The sequence below is a fragment of the Panthera onca genome, chromosome C1 (assembly GCF_046562875.1).
Source record: "Panthera onca isolate mPanOnc1 chromosome C1, mPanOnc1 haplotype 2, whole genome shotgun sequence".
NCBI classification, from domain to species: domain Eukaryota; kingdom Metazoa; phylum Chordata; class Mammalia; order Carnivora; family Felidae; genus Panthera; species Panthera onca.
Genome location: NC_138346.1, coordinates 180,377,116 through 180,392,954, shown reverse-complemented (window position 1 = coordinate 180,392,954; position 15,839 = coordinate 180,377,116). Strand labels below are relative to the sequence as shown.

Sequence of the window (15,839 nt, the reverse complement as noted above, 5' to 3'; positions counted from 1 at the left end):
GAGATTCCCTGCCACTTCCCAATTATCACCCAAATAAAAATAAAAAGGACTAGGAACCTATTACCATCAATTCAAGTCACTTTAAGTTTCCATTTCTGTATATTTTTTCAAATGTAAAAATAATTATTCTGCCTATTTTAATAGGTTCTTGAGATAGAATAAAATTTATTAAAGTGCAAAAAAAAGTAATGCTGAAGAGAAAGTGAAACATAATCAATAAAACTGATATAATGAATTTATGGAGATCTAACATCTTCTGAGCAGAAATGTTGACATATCCAGGGAACATATGTAAAAATGGGTCATGAACTTGGCAACAAAGAAAACCTTAAGAATTTTTTTTAAGTAGAGATTTTAAAGAGCACATTCTCTAGGCATAATCAAATCAAGCTAATATACAAAGGGAACTAAAAACCAAAAAAAATTAACTACTTTGAAATTAGGAAACATTTTCCTAAACATAATAAAAAAAAACCCTAAAAGTTATCTAAAAAGTAGTAAAAAGGAGAATACTTTGTATCAGTATCTATGGAAGCCAGTTAAACCTGTACTCAAGAGAAAATACATGATTTAAAATTTTTAATAGTAAAGATGATAAAAGAAACTACTAGGAAGAAGGAATTAAGATAAAAGCAAAAAAGAATGGCAAAGTCAAAACATAATAGAAATGATAAATCTAAAAGATGGTTCTGTTTAAAAGATTGATAAACTAAATAAAATTCAATTAAACAAAAGATGGAGGGAGCAAAAATATGTAAGATTTGGAATGACAAAGTAGCACAAACCCCAGAAGAGATTAAAAGAATAACTTCACAATGAGTTTGAAAAGTCAAAGAAATAGACAATTTCTTAGTAAAATAAGGAGAGAAAATCTGAACAGACTAATTTCCAAATAATAGATTAAAGGGGGGGTTAGAGATTTACTCTTCATGAGCTCACGGCAGAGTTCGATCTAACCTTTAAGGAAGAAGTGAATACAACTTTATTTGAATTCAACTTCCAATTTCCAGGGATAACATGTCTTCAGATAAGATGTCAAAACTTTCTCTGCCTTTATAAATGAAGTGAAACTACAGTGTTATCCATGTTTTCCTTTAATAAAATAAATGTGAAAATCTGGGGGTATATTTGAAGTAAAATTATTCCATAGCAGAGAGGTACCAAGATACCTGGTTAAGATGGGATATAAAAGATTAATACCACTCAGCATCTTTACAGTACATTATCCAAGGCAGATAATCCTATGTACCTTAAAGTCAAATAAAATGAAGATGATAAGAACATACATTTTCTATTATCCATCTGTTTCAAAATATTTATTAACTACCTATAAACTGTAAGTAAAAATACTCATACTAACAATTTTAGGGAAATAACAGGGAAATTTTCACTTGAGAAAACCATTAAGATTTTAAGAACATTAGGTTACTTACAACTGCAAACTCATCTCTGTCAAGCATTCCATCATGGTCAATGTCACTCAACTCCCAAACCTTAAAAAGAATTGACAAAGATTAATGCTCTTTCATGTGCTACCTGTAAACACCAAACACATAATTACAGGGAAAAGTTTTATCTAAACATTAAAATATCTATATTTTGGAGATATTATGTCGATCATTTTATTATATCACTATTGTATGCTATATTAACAAATTGATTGTAACAAGAATAATTTTTTTAATGTTCATTTATTTTGAGAGAGAGAGAGCACATGTGCACGGGGAAGGGGCAGAGAGAGCAGGAGAGACAGAATCCCAAGCAGGCTCCACACTGTCAGTGCAGAACCCAATGCAGGGCTCCCTGCCAGGAACCATGAGGACATGACCTGAGCCAACATCAAGAGTCAGATGTTTAACTGACTGAGCCACCCAAGTGCCCAAAGTAATAATTCTTAATACAAGTATTTTTTAAATAAAAATTCCTTAAAAAACTTTAAAGAAAATATTTTGGGGGTGCCTGGATGGCTCAGTTGGTTAAGTGTCCGACTCTTGGTTTCGGTTCAGGTCATGATCTCACAGTTTCGTGAGTTTAAGCCCTGCGTTGGGCTCTACGCTGGTAGTGCAGAGGCTGCTTGGGATCTTCTCTCTCCCTCTCTCTGCACCTCCCCCACTCACACTGTGTCTCTCTCAAAATAAATAAATAAACAAAAAAAAAAGAAAGAAAATAGTTTGTTCTTCTCAAGAAAACAATTATGGACAAAAGCACTTTAAACAGCTACAGTGCTTTTTCACAAACATCATCTCAGTTAATTCATGCAACTACTCTTTCAACTCTATCAACCCTTTTTTAGACATGAAGTGATATGACTTAGCTAGGATCACACAACTATTATTAAGTTACAGAATCAATTTTCAACATAAAGATTCCCAACTAAGACCATTATTGTTTTCCATACACTACAGAACCTCTGATCAACTAAAATAAACACCCAGTGAATATTATTAATTATTAACCAGCTAATGTCCAGGGCTTACAAAAGAAAAATAAAATCTAAAAGGCCCTAGTAGATTTGGTTTAAATCTAGAGTAGGTTCCATACCTTTAGACCAGGTATAAAACTATGTTAAATCCTTGAAAAGAAGATGTTGTCATTCAACAAAATTGTACTCAGGGCAAGAAGAGAGAGTATACTGGTAAGAGACAGGAGTGGAGATGAGCAAGTGTCTGGTCATTAAGTGCCTTAAAAGGAATCTGGACTTTATTCTAAATGCAATGGGAAGGTACTGAGAGGGTTAGTTTTAAGTCAAAAAATAACAGGATTATATTTATAGTTTAGAAATCTCACACCAACCACACAGTGGAGAAATGATTAGTGAGAAACAATAGTAATAAATGGCTTTTAAACTAATATTTATTGAGCACCTAACCTATACAATACACAACAGTGATCCACTAATACTCCTACTGGTGGTGTGGTGGTAAGTCATTATCACCATCAGCATCACAGAATATGTACCAAGCACTGGGCTTAATAGATACATTCTCACATTTAATCCTTACAACCCTATAAACTGGGAATCATGCTCATTTTAAAGATTAAAAAACTGGTACACAGTTTTCTTATGATTTGCCCAAGGTCACACACCTAATAAATGGTGTACCCAGGATCTGACCCTATGTATCCTGACTGAGCAAGGGACTAAAGAAATGGCTAGAGGTTTAATGAGAATAGATGAGGTCTGAAATACAAAGAGGCATAGACAGAAATCACCATGGAAACAGTACAAGAGTAGGGAAGGCCCAGATGAAGTTGGTGATCATGAAATTATGATGACACCAACCTTATTAGATTTTCAGTAGTCCATTTGCAACCACAGAGAGCTTAACACAAAGCTGGATTTTTACCAGGTCAGGAGAAAGGTTAGAAAACATGGCAAAGGGAGCTTAAGATACCAACATGACACTATGGATCAAGTTGGATGAGGAAAAAAGTAAATTCGAAAAATGAAGACAGTAAAGGACTCTGAGATTTAAAGGTCTTGTGAAATCAAAGAATTAGTCTTGCAAGTATTTATGAAAAATATCTAGAAAGATGCAAAGTTCTATTGAGACAGAAGAATTAATCATCAGAGATGAAACTATTCCTTATGACAAAGTCCCATGATACAGCCATGAAGTAGGTGACAGATATAAAATACTGATGGTCTCCAGAAATTAAATCAAGGAACTGGGAAGTCAGTGCATATAGTACAAAGGAAAAAGGACCTATTCAAAGGGCTTACATATATAACTGATTTCAAGCACTCATAGTTTAGAGAGAATAACCAAATTATTATACAAAATTAACTGGCAATAATTTTATATATGACTTCAGAATACAAAAAAATTCTGTAGTAACATAACTTCAAAATAAGATCTATATATTTTTAACAATGAGCTCTTGGTAGATACATAAAAATACATTTAGAATTTAATAATATCTTACTCTTCCAAGGATATCCACAGGTAACTTAGAGTTGAGCAACACTGGTTTCACCTTATCACCAGAAAGAAATCCATTCACTGGGCTTAAACTATCAAAAATTGCATCATATTTGGCCTTATCTTCAGACTATAATATAAAAAAGATCACAAGTTAAATACTGGTGAAAAGGATTTAAGTGCAGTTAAAAAAATCAAATCCTCAAAGAATACACAACATATTCCTAAAAATTGTTTTAAAAACACTTTTTACTTTCATCAAAATATATTATTATAAATAACAATTTAAAAGTTACTCAAGAGTCCAGTATCCCTTCCATTCCTTTTGCAGCTGAAACACTATTTGCTTTTCTACTGTTGGCTTAATCAAAAGATTTTAGTGACAGGAAGAGCTTTGAGAAGAGCATCTAGTCCTCTCATTTAAACCCATAACAAAGAAGTAACTTTTATGAGAACACAAAAGGTAGTTAGTGACATTCTATGACTTTCTCAAAATGGCATTAGTCACATTTCAAACTCAGATTTTAAAAACAAAATAAACCGGCACAGGAATAAACATCAAGTTTCCCCCTTTTTTCCCAAAGCTATTTCCTTTTATCAATTAACAAGATATTCCCTAAAATCCAGGGAAGTTATTTGTATACATAAAAAAACTATTGTTTGTGATTTGTCCTGTCAAAGCCAGATCCCTATACTTTTTAAAATTAGTTAATAACACACAAGCATACATAGACATACAAACCAAATGGCTTTCTAACAAAACTGTACATATTTATTAAGGGCCATGTGATGTGCTATATTCTAATATTATTTGAAAATTGTAATTTAAAAAATCTGATAAGATAGCTATAACTAGTGTGGTGACTCCAAAGAGCTATAATGAAAAATACCCATTTCAGAAAACAATTTCATAAAGAATTGTTTTAGAGCCATAAAGAGAGCATCTAGTTAACCAGAATTTTCAAACAGGAAATAATATCAGTGGGGTAAACAATCTATTCCTAAAATGTTTTAGTTAATGCAGGATTATGACATCACCATTTTTAGTTTACATTATAACAGAAATGAGATTAAGCCATATTAATTGTCATAAAATGATTGACAGAGCAGTAAGGTCCCTCAAAAGATTTCTAGTACTAGTATTTCCCCTACAGTAAATAGTGAAAGCCAAATGCAGACTACATTGTATTTTGGAAGTAGAAGAAGATTATGTGGGTAGGAAGCAAAGCAGTGATAAGGAAAGGGTAGTTACAAAGTTTACTTACTTTTACAGCCCATGGGAGCTCAGCTACAGAGGTTCCACTGACTAGCAAAGGACTACTGGTATCATGCTAAAAAGAAAATACAGCACACGAAGGATTGAAAACCTCACATCAATACACAACAAAGAGGGGTGCCTGGATGGCTCAGTCAATTGAGCTCCCAACTTCGGCTCAGGTCACAATCTCACAGTTCATGGGTTCGAGCCCCACATCAGGCTCTGTGCTGACAACTCAGAGCCTGGAGACTGCTTCAGATTCTGTGTCTCCCTCTCTCTCTGCCCCTTCCCCACTCATGCTCTGTGTCTCTCTCTTTCTCAAAAATAAATAAACATTTTAAAGAATTTTTTTAAAAAAACTATTAAAAAAAAAACAATGAAGAAAAAGTGGTCTTTGGATTTAAAGACATTCATACAAAATTTGGAACTCAATGCACACAGAACACTATTTTCACTATTTTACATTGACTCTATTAGACCTTTTTCTAAGCACAAATGAAACAAAAACTGAGTTATCTGAATTAGCTACATAAATGTTAGAACATTAACTAAAACATTTAAGTGTTCTAGAAAAAATCCTATTACAACTGAAATCAAGATACCGATATCTGAATGTAACAAAACTATTTGTGGCCCTGTTAACTGATGACTTTTTCCCAACACTATTTAAGGAAAGCAGACCGGGACAAGAACCCAACTTAAGATTTCTTAAGTTACAAGTACATGAACCTATGAACAGCACACCCAAGTTGTTATATTTATCTGCTTGTAGAGACAGATGGATATATTTGAAACATTTTTATAACAGACAACAAATCCTTAAATTAACCCCCTGAGTCCATGCCTAAACTTGTAAGTGCAGAAATTCTCAAAACTGAAGTTAGATTCATAATACTCAGACCAAATACTTTTTAAAATATTAAATTTAAAAACAAGTAAGAGCCATGAAACTTCTGAAAAAGGGGGTAGGGTGGGGAGAACTAGCCCTATCAGATGTAAAACAAATCACAAAATATGAGAATTAAAATGTGAGATAAGTACATGGATAAATAGATAAATGGGTAAGAGCAAAAAAATCCAGAAAGAAACCAAACTACATATGAGAATTTAGCACATGACTGAGGTTGCATTTCCTTTTTTTAAGTTTTTTTATTTTGAGAGAGAGAAAGCATGAGCAGGGGGAGGGGCAGAGAGAGAGGGAGAGAGAAAGAATCCCAAGGAAGCTCCACACTCTACCAGCGCAGAACCCAATGTGGGGCTCAAACCCTTGAACCGTGAGATCATGACCTGAGCTAAAATCAAGAGCCGGACACTTAACCAACTAAGCCACCCAAGCGCCCCATGAGGTGGCATTTCAAATCAGTAAGGAAAAGATTGGTTATTCAATAAACTGTATTAGGTCTATAAGCTATCGTAAAAAAACATAAATTTGAATCCATATTCATACTTTATATCAACACTAACATAAATGTGAAAAAGAAACCATAAAAAAAATCAAAGCCTAATAACTCATTTACATAAAAAACAATGGCTTCTTTATGGAAAAAGATAAGCACAATGTCAAAAGACAAATGACAAACTGGAAAAGAAAAAAATATACATGTATTTTATATATTTATATATAAATAACATATATGTGTGTATACACACACACACACACCCTACAGAATTCAATTAATAAAAAAGACCAAGAACCCAAGAAAAATGGGCAAAAGATTTAAACAGATATTTCACATAATAGTAATGTAAATGGCTCAGAAGCATGAGGAAAACTACTCAAACTCACTCCATAAAACAACACTTAACATTCCATTTGTCACCTTTCAACCAATTGATGGTATGAGTGTGAACAAGTACAACCACTATGGAAGACAAGTTTATATTATATGTGAAAATTGCACAAACGCAAGAACTTCTGAAACACTTCCAAGAATATGCATATATATATTTCTGCACATGTAAAATTACATATATCCAAGGTTACTATTCATTGCAGCATTTTTTTTATAATAAAAGATTAGAAACAAGCTAAAAGCCTATCAATAGGAAGTTAAATTATGGTAGAGGGGAAGTGTGTGGGGAATGGGTTAAATAGGTGATGGGGACTAATAATGAGCTGTGATGAGCACCAGGTGTTGTATAGAAGTGTTGAATCACTATATTGTACACCTGAAACTAATGTTACACTGCATGTTAATTATGGTAAATAGAAGCAAGGAAATACTATACAGCTCTAAAAAACAATGAAGATGCTTTTATGTAAAGATCCCTAAAATATATTATTTAAAAAGGTATAGAATCATGTTTATTAATTGTGAGCTACAATCAATGTAAAATGAGGAAGTGAGTATTTATATTTTCTTATATATACATATAATAAAATACAAGAATCTAATAACAGCCGAAGCCATTAAGAAAGAAAATCAAGTAGCTGAGTGATAGGGAAGGGCTGGGGGAATTTTTTTTGATATAGCAATTTTAATTTTTAAGTCATGTGACATCATTTTTTTAATTAAATACAATTTAGATTTAAAATCATTTCTTACAAATCTTGGTGGAGGAACAGCCAGGTTCAAGCTACTCAGTGAAACCTCCAATCCATTCTGGGCACATGCCACAAGACGCAAAGCAACAAAGAATTCCTGAGAAAGAAAAGTATGAAGTTAAATGCATTATTTACCCATCCATCTATCTACACACTTACAATCTGAAAATATAAAACAATTCACAATTACTCCAAGAGTGTTATGTAATGACAAATATAATAGCACGTTTGCCTGAAAACACTTGCTTTAAAATTAAGAAGAGATCTTTGTACAAAGATGTTCCTGACACAATAAATAGCAAAAAGTGTTCATATAAATGGGAAAATACTTAAGTAAACCGTGATATACAGAGCTGAAATTATACAAAATTAATAAACATGCTTCAAAGAATATTTAATGATGTTAAAAACGATTTTTATCATTTAAGTCAGAAAAAAAACCAGTCTGAAAAAAAGCCTAGAAGAAAATAACAATTGTATGTTATCAAAAGTCACCTCTGGATTTAAGATGATATATTGTGAAACTAGACCAATTGTTCAAGTAACTCAACCACTGCTATTCCAGGAAAGCTACAGAGAATAAAGCACTACCATGCAGCAACTAAGACAATTATATTAACTGCTTGACTTCAAAATATTTATAAATATCTCCCAACAGTCCTTGGATTTTTGGCATTTGAAGCCTCAGTCCAAAATTTAATAAGTAAATGCAGAGATGCTGAAGCAACTGGTTTTCAGCTGTTCTGAGTTAAAGTCAGGTCTGGGACTAGACATACAAAAGCCTTTACTCCAGTTATAATTACTTGCAACTTTGTACAGATGCTGATACAATCAACCCTTCACCTCTTCTCTCAAACCTCCTATTCTCACCTATACATTTCTTACCCAATTCCTAACTTATTCTTAGAAACTTGCAGGTTGTCTGCTTTATATAATACCTTGCCTTTACTCACAAATTTCTTGAAAAGATCTCCCCTTCCTTTTGCATTCACTCCATAAGCTTTTATGCAATCTGACTTCAACTCCCACCATTAGCTAGAGAAACTACTGCCTATGTCACAAATAACCTAGGTACCAAATACAATAGCCTCAAAACAAAACAAAACAAAACAAAACACAAAACCCCCCACCTCATCCTGCTTGTCCTTTTGGCAGTCTGGACAGTAAGAATAACTCCCAGAAATTTCCCTCCATCAACACAGCTTCATAAAGCTCTCCTAGTTTTCCCCTGACCTTTCAAGCCTCTTCTCTTAGAGTCAATGCCTCCTCCAACTTTTAAATGCTGGTATTCTAAGTATTCTAGTATCAATTCTCTCTCCTTCTCATTCTATGAGAGATTCAATTACTCTTAGGTAATCAGGTCCATCCCATAGTATGGATGGGCTCTAAAGTGAACTAGTCCTGCATTAAATTCTAGTTCTGATACTTCAAGTTGTGAGGTCATGGGCAAGTTAAATAAAATTTTTCTGTAAAAGGAAGGACTAATACCTATCTTGCAATGTCTTATAAGGAACAAAATAAAAGCCATACTATAGGAAGAAAGCACCTACTGTCATTTTGAGCACACAGAAACTCAATAAATATTGGTTTCTTTCCTTTTTTTCATGTTAATTCGAAAATCTATTTTGGGGTGCCTGGGTGGCTCGGTTACGCAACCAACTTCAGCTCAGGTCGTGATCTCAGGGTTTGTGAGTTCCAGCCCTGTATCAGGCTCTGGGCTGACAGCCTGGAGCCTCCTATGGATTCTGTCTCCCTCTCTCTCTGCCCCTCCCCACTCACACTCTGTCTCTGTCTTTCAAAAACTAAATGTTAAAAAAAAGAAATTTTTTTTAAATCAATTTTAAATCAATTTTTTAAATCAATAAATCTCCAATGCAAATATCAAAGTTTAACTGAAGACCCACAAATCCAGCCAACTAGATATAACAAATTCAACTCATACTCAAATTCCAAAGTCCAGGAATATCAGTGAAGAATTTATTATACTGTAAACTCATGAAGACAGGGACCAGATATGTCATGTTCACCTCTGTATTTCCAAAGCCTGGCTCAAAACAGGTACTCAGCAAATATTTGCCTACTGAGTATACATCACCCTAGGTGCCCCTATATGAAGTTAGTTTTCCTATGTCTCCAATGTACCAACTGGCCCTTCTGCCCAGGGGCTCCATTGGAGACTACAATCTAGTTCTGGAATCTTAATGAAGAGACTGGATATTCTGACCCTCTCATCTAAATTCCTCATCTCTTTTCTGAGTTTGATGCTGCTTCAACTATCCCATAGAGGTAATTAACTTTGAGTAACAGTGCTCAGCCAATGTTTCAGCATGCAGCAAACTTTGTATTCAATCCTGTAGAACTCTGAAATCCATTCACAACAAGCTAAATTTCAAAATACACTGATGGTGTCCAATACCCATTAATCAATTTCATGTATTTCTTGTCTAGGGTTTACTTAAGGCCTGTAAACCACTTTTTGGGTTACATGCCAGAAGTAAGACCTAGACCAGAATAGTCACAAGTAAGTATACACTTTACAAGTAAGAAATTAAATATGTTGAAATCCTAACCTCCAAAGATAATGGTATTAGGAAGTAGGGCCTTTGAGAAGTGCTTAAGGCATCAGGGTGGGGCCCTCATGAATGGGATCAGTGCTATATATAAGAGGGTCCAGAGAGATCCCTAGCCCCTTCTGTCACATAAGGATACAACAAGAAGTCTGCAACCAGGAAGACAGACCTTACCCAACCATGGTGGCAGCCTGATCTTGTACTTCCAGCCTCCAGAACTCTGAGCAGCAAATTTCTGCTGTTTATAAGCCATCCAGTCTGTGGTATCATGTTAAAGAAGTCCAAACAGACTAAGACATTCCAGAAGAAGAATGTCACCAAATTAACACTAACGTTTGGGAATTAGTTACTTTAATGTCTACTGAATTGGAAATATTTTCATTGTTATAACACTTGCCCTTGTAAAACCCTAATGTTGGTTTAAAAAAAAAAATCCTAGTTGAAAATTAGAAAAAAATCCTGTTTAGTTTTTATTTTGAAGCACTCAAAAATTTTTTCATATGAATTTCTGAATCTTACTTGTTTGTTCAGAATTCCTTTGCCATTTGTGTCAGCTAAATCCCAAATCTGAAATTCAGAAAAAAAAAAAAAAAAAAATCAATCTATTTTAAACAAAAATCATCTTAAAGATAAATTTACAACTTCATGCTGTTTGGTCATCAGATTTAAGAATCACAGAAATAAAAGTGGAAAGAAACCTTAAAGGTCATTTAGCTCAACTCTACACAAAGATACGAAGGCCCAGTGAGATACTTACTGAAGAACATTCAGGGGATCAGGGAAAGAACTGAAATCCAGGTTCTAACCTCCAAATCCAATGACTTTTTCATTAACCCAGGTTCTAACTCCAAATCTGATGCTCCTTCTACTAGAACATACTACCTTTATTTTAGATCCATATTAAGATGATATTCTTCCTTATGGGCAAGTTGAAATAGTTCATGTTTATTTGTGAATAATTAAATTATTAAAAATAGTTATTTTTTAGGGCTTTGAATACTTAACAATATCATGTATAAGGATACACCAGGAGATCTAGCCAGGAGAGGACTTTCCATCTCTTTGTGCTCTTTTCTAAGCCTCTCATCACCAACTCTATTTACTACATATTAAACACAGTTAGAAACAGTTATAATAGAGGAAGTAGGGATAGAGCCAACTCTCTGAGTGGGTGGCAAGGTTCCCAGTCTGTACTGTTTCTCCCCACAATACCCAAATGTACTATTACTTCCTCATTTCATCCTACTAAAAAGTAATTGGTTTTCTAAATATCTGAAAAACACCTTACTTTTCAAAAGGGTAAATCACTGCACCACAAATTCCCTGCGTTGCATTACTGTAACTGCTTCAATGATTCAATTCTAACTTCTAAGCTTCTCAATGGTATCTAAATTTGCATCCAATTTATTTATACTACTAAATAGTCATTATAATTTAGTTAAAATGAACAAATACTACCTTTCCAAGTATCAAATCTGGAAGCCCTGATCTTTTCAGGAAAACAGCAGCATCAGAAGCCAATACCCTTCCAGTATTGCCTGTATCAACCTGAAAAGATACAAACCATAAGCTGATGACAACCACAAAGACAAAATTATCATTATTTACCTGCCTTTGTCCCTGGGACTTGGGAACTGTTTTTTTCAAAAAGGGAACAGGAATCCTTTGACTAACAAAAGCCAAGAAATACATGGAGAGCCACATGAGTAGAATCGACACATCTCGATAGCACTGGCAATTTACAGAAAGGTTTTTATTGTTCCTGTTATACAAATGAGAAAACTGAAGCTCAGAGGAAGCACAGCAAAATTAGTGGAGTCATAACATTAACATATAACTTCTGACTCCAAGTCTTCTATAGTTACCATTTAAATTCTAATAAATAGGGAGGAAAGGGCAGCATTTCCTTGAGAGGTCTTTTGACAAATGGGAATAGCTGTATATGTTATCTATTTTTTCAAACATCTTTAAATCACTAACTTCTGCTTTCATACTTACTCTTAGAAACTGCAACACTTAAAAAAAAATCAAAGCAGTATCAGCTCTAAGACCAGCAGTGATTCCATAACAAACTTAAAGAAATATTTTAAAAATTATTAAGTTCCTAAAGCACATTAAGGAAAACACGTCATTTTAATTGATGGGGACTTTCCTTTTAAACAGAATAACGTCAAGAACAGAAAAAAAGTTCAAAAAAATGACTCTCATTTCTGTTAAGATTTTCTAAAGTAAAATTCTGTTTGTAAAAACAAAAAGTAAATGTTTAAAAAGTCATGGGAAAGGTAACATGATACAAGGATATTTGTGAGCTGTTTTTCCAGTTTAGTTAAAAGATTAAGTTTGTTGTAAACACATACAAAACATTCCAGACAGGCCAATCCTAGCAAAAGGCAAAAAAGAAATCCTTTCTTTCAAGTGCTGGAACACGGGATAAACAAGGCACTCAGCAAAAAAGAAAGAATTGCCCAATCCAAATTTGGGTTAACAAGGAAGTATAAAAAGGGTTGAGAAACCTGCTTCTAAAATTCTCCAGAACTCCTTCTTCTTTGCCTACTCCCTAACCAGGGTTGGGGGTGGTGGAAGGAAACATCTATCCCCAGCATGGCCTAAATAGAGAGGCTGTCAGAGGAAACACTGACCAAACTCTTATGAAATATTTATGTATCATATTCCAATTTTACTATCTTCCATTCATTTGGTTACTATAATAAATTAAACACAGCCATTCAGTCTCTGTCATCTACAGAAGTTTATGTTGTATTCTGATGCTTACCCAAAGGCTCTGCCATAAGCTACAGGCTAGAATCTTTGTCTTCACCAAAGACAAAGACAGTCTCAGGGCCTCATAGAAAAAAACTATCCCACATACTCTGAATTATTAACACTTCAAAATATAGACTTTGGGATAAAGACTTCTGAGCTGACATCATTTAGACTAATTCTCAGAATGTACTGCTGGATGGACTAAGTCATAATTTTGCAGGACCATGCAGTCCAGAAGTAGATATATTTCATGAAAATAGACTCCTGACCTAAGATGCAGGGAAAGAAGAATTAATTACACATGACTGAATAAACTGTTGACAAATATTTAATTATGGTTAATTTGGGAAACTTGGTATTATTTTTAATATTCTATTTTCTAATGATATGTGGAAATCAATCAGTAAATCAATTGCACAAAATAAGGCCTATTTGAGAATAATTCTCTTTTATTCAGAAAGAATAAGCCACTATCATGGAATAAGGACAGACTTTATGTAGAGCCAAAGTCTAGAAAGCCCTCCCAAGAAAACTGGCCTGCAACCTGGTTTATAAGGCCCCAGTCTCAGAGGTAAAGCAAGGTCACTTAGCAGGCTAGGAGCCTTAGCAGATAGGGGAAACCTTAAGATGAGATAAATTCAGGGGTGCCTGGGTGGCTCAGTCAGTTAAGCATCTGACTCTTGGTTTCGGCTCAAGTCATGATCTCACGGTTTGTGAGTTTGAGCCTCGCATTGGGCTCCACTCTGATAGCATGGAGTCCGGTTGGGATTCTCTTTCTCCTGCTCTGTCTGTCCCTCCCCTACTTGCTCTCTCTCTCTCAAAATAAATAAACTTAAAAAAAAAAGATGAGATAAATTCATTCAAATTCATATTTACTATAGATGAAATATGAGGGAAAGAATTTCTAGGGTTTGAATCCTAGTCTCAAGATAGAGGAGAAATAGCAAAGGCTTTAAAAACTACAATCCAAAATTTCAAGCAGAAATTAATTCTCCAGGCTCAGAAGATGTTCAATAGTGAATGTATGGCTGCATATTTGCAAGTCACACCCAAGGAGACTTATAATGAATGGTTAATCAACTTGTTGTAATTATGTAAATAGGTCAAATTGTAGCCTTTTCTGATCATAATCAGGTGAGGAGATTGTTAGGAAAAGTGATCTAATATTGGAAATGGGCAAATGAGATTGTCTATACCCTCAAGAGGTTATCCAGTGTATGTATCCCTGATTTACTTTCTATTTACTAGCCTCTTTTACACTATGCAGGAATAGAAGTTAAATTATAGAAAACCGATAGCAATGCAATGATTCCTTTCCATAACAATAAATGAATTTTGTATTGTGGAGAATATAAATCTCTACAGTTCATATTCTCGTTTTTATATCTTACTGGTTCTCCCAGTAATTGAGGTAAATAAAATCCTTGACATATGTTCGTTTTATATTTGTATGAGAGTCATAGTTTTAACCTTGTGAAAATTAAAGTTAAGTGAATCTTAAAAACAACATAAAAGTCATTTCTATTTGGCTTATAATTAATTTGTATATTTATATCTGGATGAATATGTCTAATGTTTTATGGATTTTATAATATATAGCTAACGTTATATGTTATATGGATAGAATGATATTTGAGATAGGTAAGTTAATTATCTCTTTTGTTCATTTTTCTGATAGCTTCTCAAAATCATTAAGCACTCAAAGCAGAAGGCTAAAGCACAAGAAATTGAAAACAAGACATGTCAAATGTGTTCTTGTTGGCTGGTAATCTGCAAACATACAATCAATAACTGAACTTACCTTTTATGTTCAATCTAGAAAAACAAAGAAACAGAAATCTTACCTGTCTGTAGTACTTTTCATACACAGGATTCCCACTTGATAACTAAAATAAATAAATAAATAATAAATAAATAAATAAATGTTATTCAATAATTTATACTATTATATTTGCATTCATTTAACAGATATTTGAGACATAAAATGAATAAGATTAAAATATCCTTCATTTCAAAAAGTTTGTTTTAGTTTCTCTTGGCGGGGAGGGAAAATGAATAAAGGCAGCCCTATAGATTACTAAGAATCAAGTAGAGTCAAGTAGAAAGGTGCCTGGGTGGTTCAGTCAGTTAAGCATCTGAGTTTGGCTCTGGCCATGATCTCACAGTTTGTGGGCTCTATGCTTACAGTGAGAAGCCTGCTTGGGAATCTCTCTCTCTCCCTCTCTCTACCCCCTCCCAAAACAAATAAACTTCAAAAAGAAAAAAAAAAAAAAAGGAATCAAGTAGACAAAAAAATAAAACAATTTTAAAATTATTTTTGACATAAAAACTCCTTTTTCTCATGCAAAATTTTACCCAGAAACCCAAAATATAACAAATTAGGGGTGAAATACTTTGGGTAAAGACAGTTGAAAGGCTCAAACCTTTGGCATTCGCCCTCCACTCAAGTGTCCAAGGTCCCTATGAATACAACTCAAGTACCACTTCAATAAAACAATCAAATGAATACAGAAACAGATATACAAAAAGATGATGTTTACATCATCAGACCTGAAATGCTTGTAGGCAAGGAGTGCTGTTCGATTCATACCACAGTTCAAAGGGTTCCCTGGTCTGCTGATGAACAGATTTCCTATTCTCATTTCAAAGGCAGCTTAGGAGTATCAGTGTCTGAAGGCTCAAGTTCACCTGTACATGATTGGGTAAGAGTGTTCTGGAACCAGGAAGGGAATCCAAGAAGGCTTCATGGAAGTGACATCAGTGCAGGAATTTGAAGAATG

General features: G+C 34.0%; 1 protein-coding gene across 3 annotated transcripts in view; it reads right to left on the bottom strand.

Annotated features, from left to right (window-relative positions):
• The window catches only part of EPS15 (epidermal growth factor receptor pathway substrate 15), a 155,813-nt gene that overhangs the window by 99,642 nt on the left and 40,332 nt on the right, over positions 1-15,839 (bottom strand). For all 3 annotated transcript variants that reach the window (XM_060625110.3, XM_078451914.2, XM_060625111.3), the window contains exons 2-8: positions 14,904-14,945; positions 11,755-11,844; positions 10,816-10,863; positions 7,728-7,823; positions 5,189-5,254; positions 3,928-4,053; positions 1,434-1,493 (exon numbers count right to left, since the gene is read on the bottom strand). In XM_060625110.3, coding sequence (XP_060481093.2) covers positions 1,434-1,493; positions 3,928-4,053; positions 5,189-5,254; positions 7,728-7,823; positions 10,816-10,863; positions 11,755-11,844; positions 14,904-14,945 — 528 coding nt within the window. The remainder of the gene's footprint in view (positions 1-1,433; positions 1,494-3,927; positions 4,054-5,188; positions 5,255-7,727; positions 7,824-10,815; positions 10,864-11,754; positions 11,845-14,903; positions 14,946-15,839) is intronic.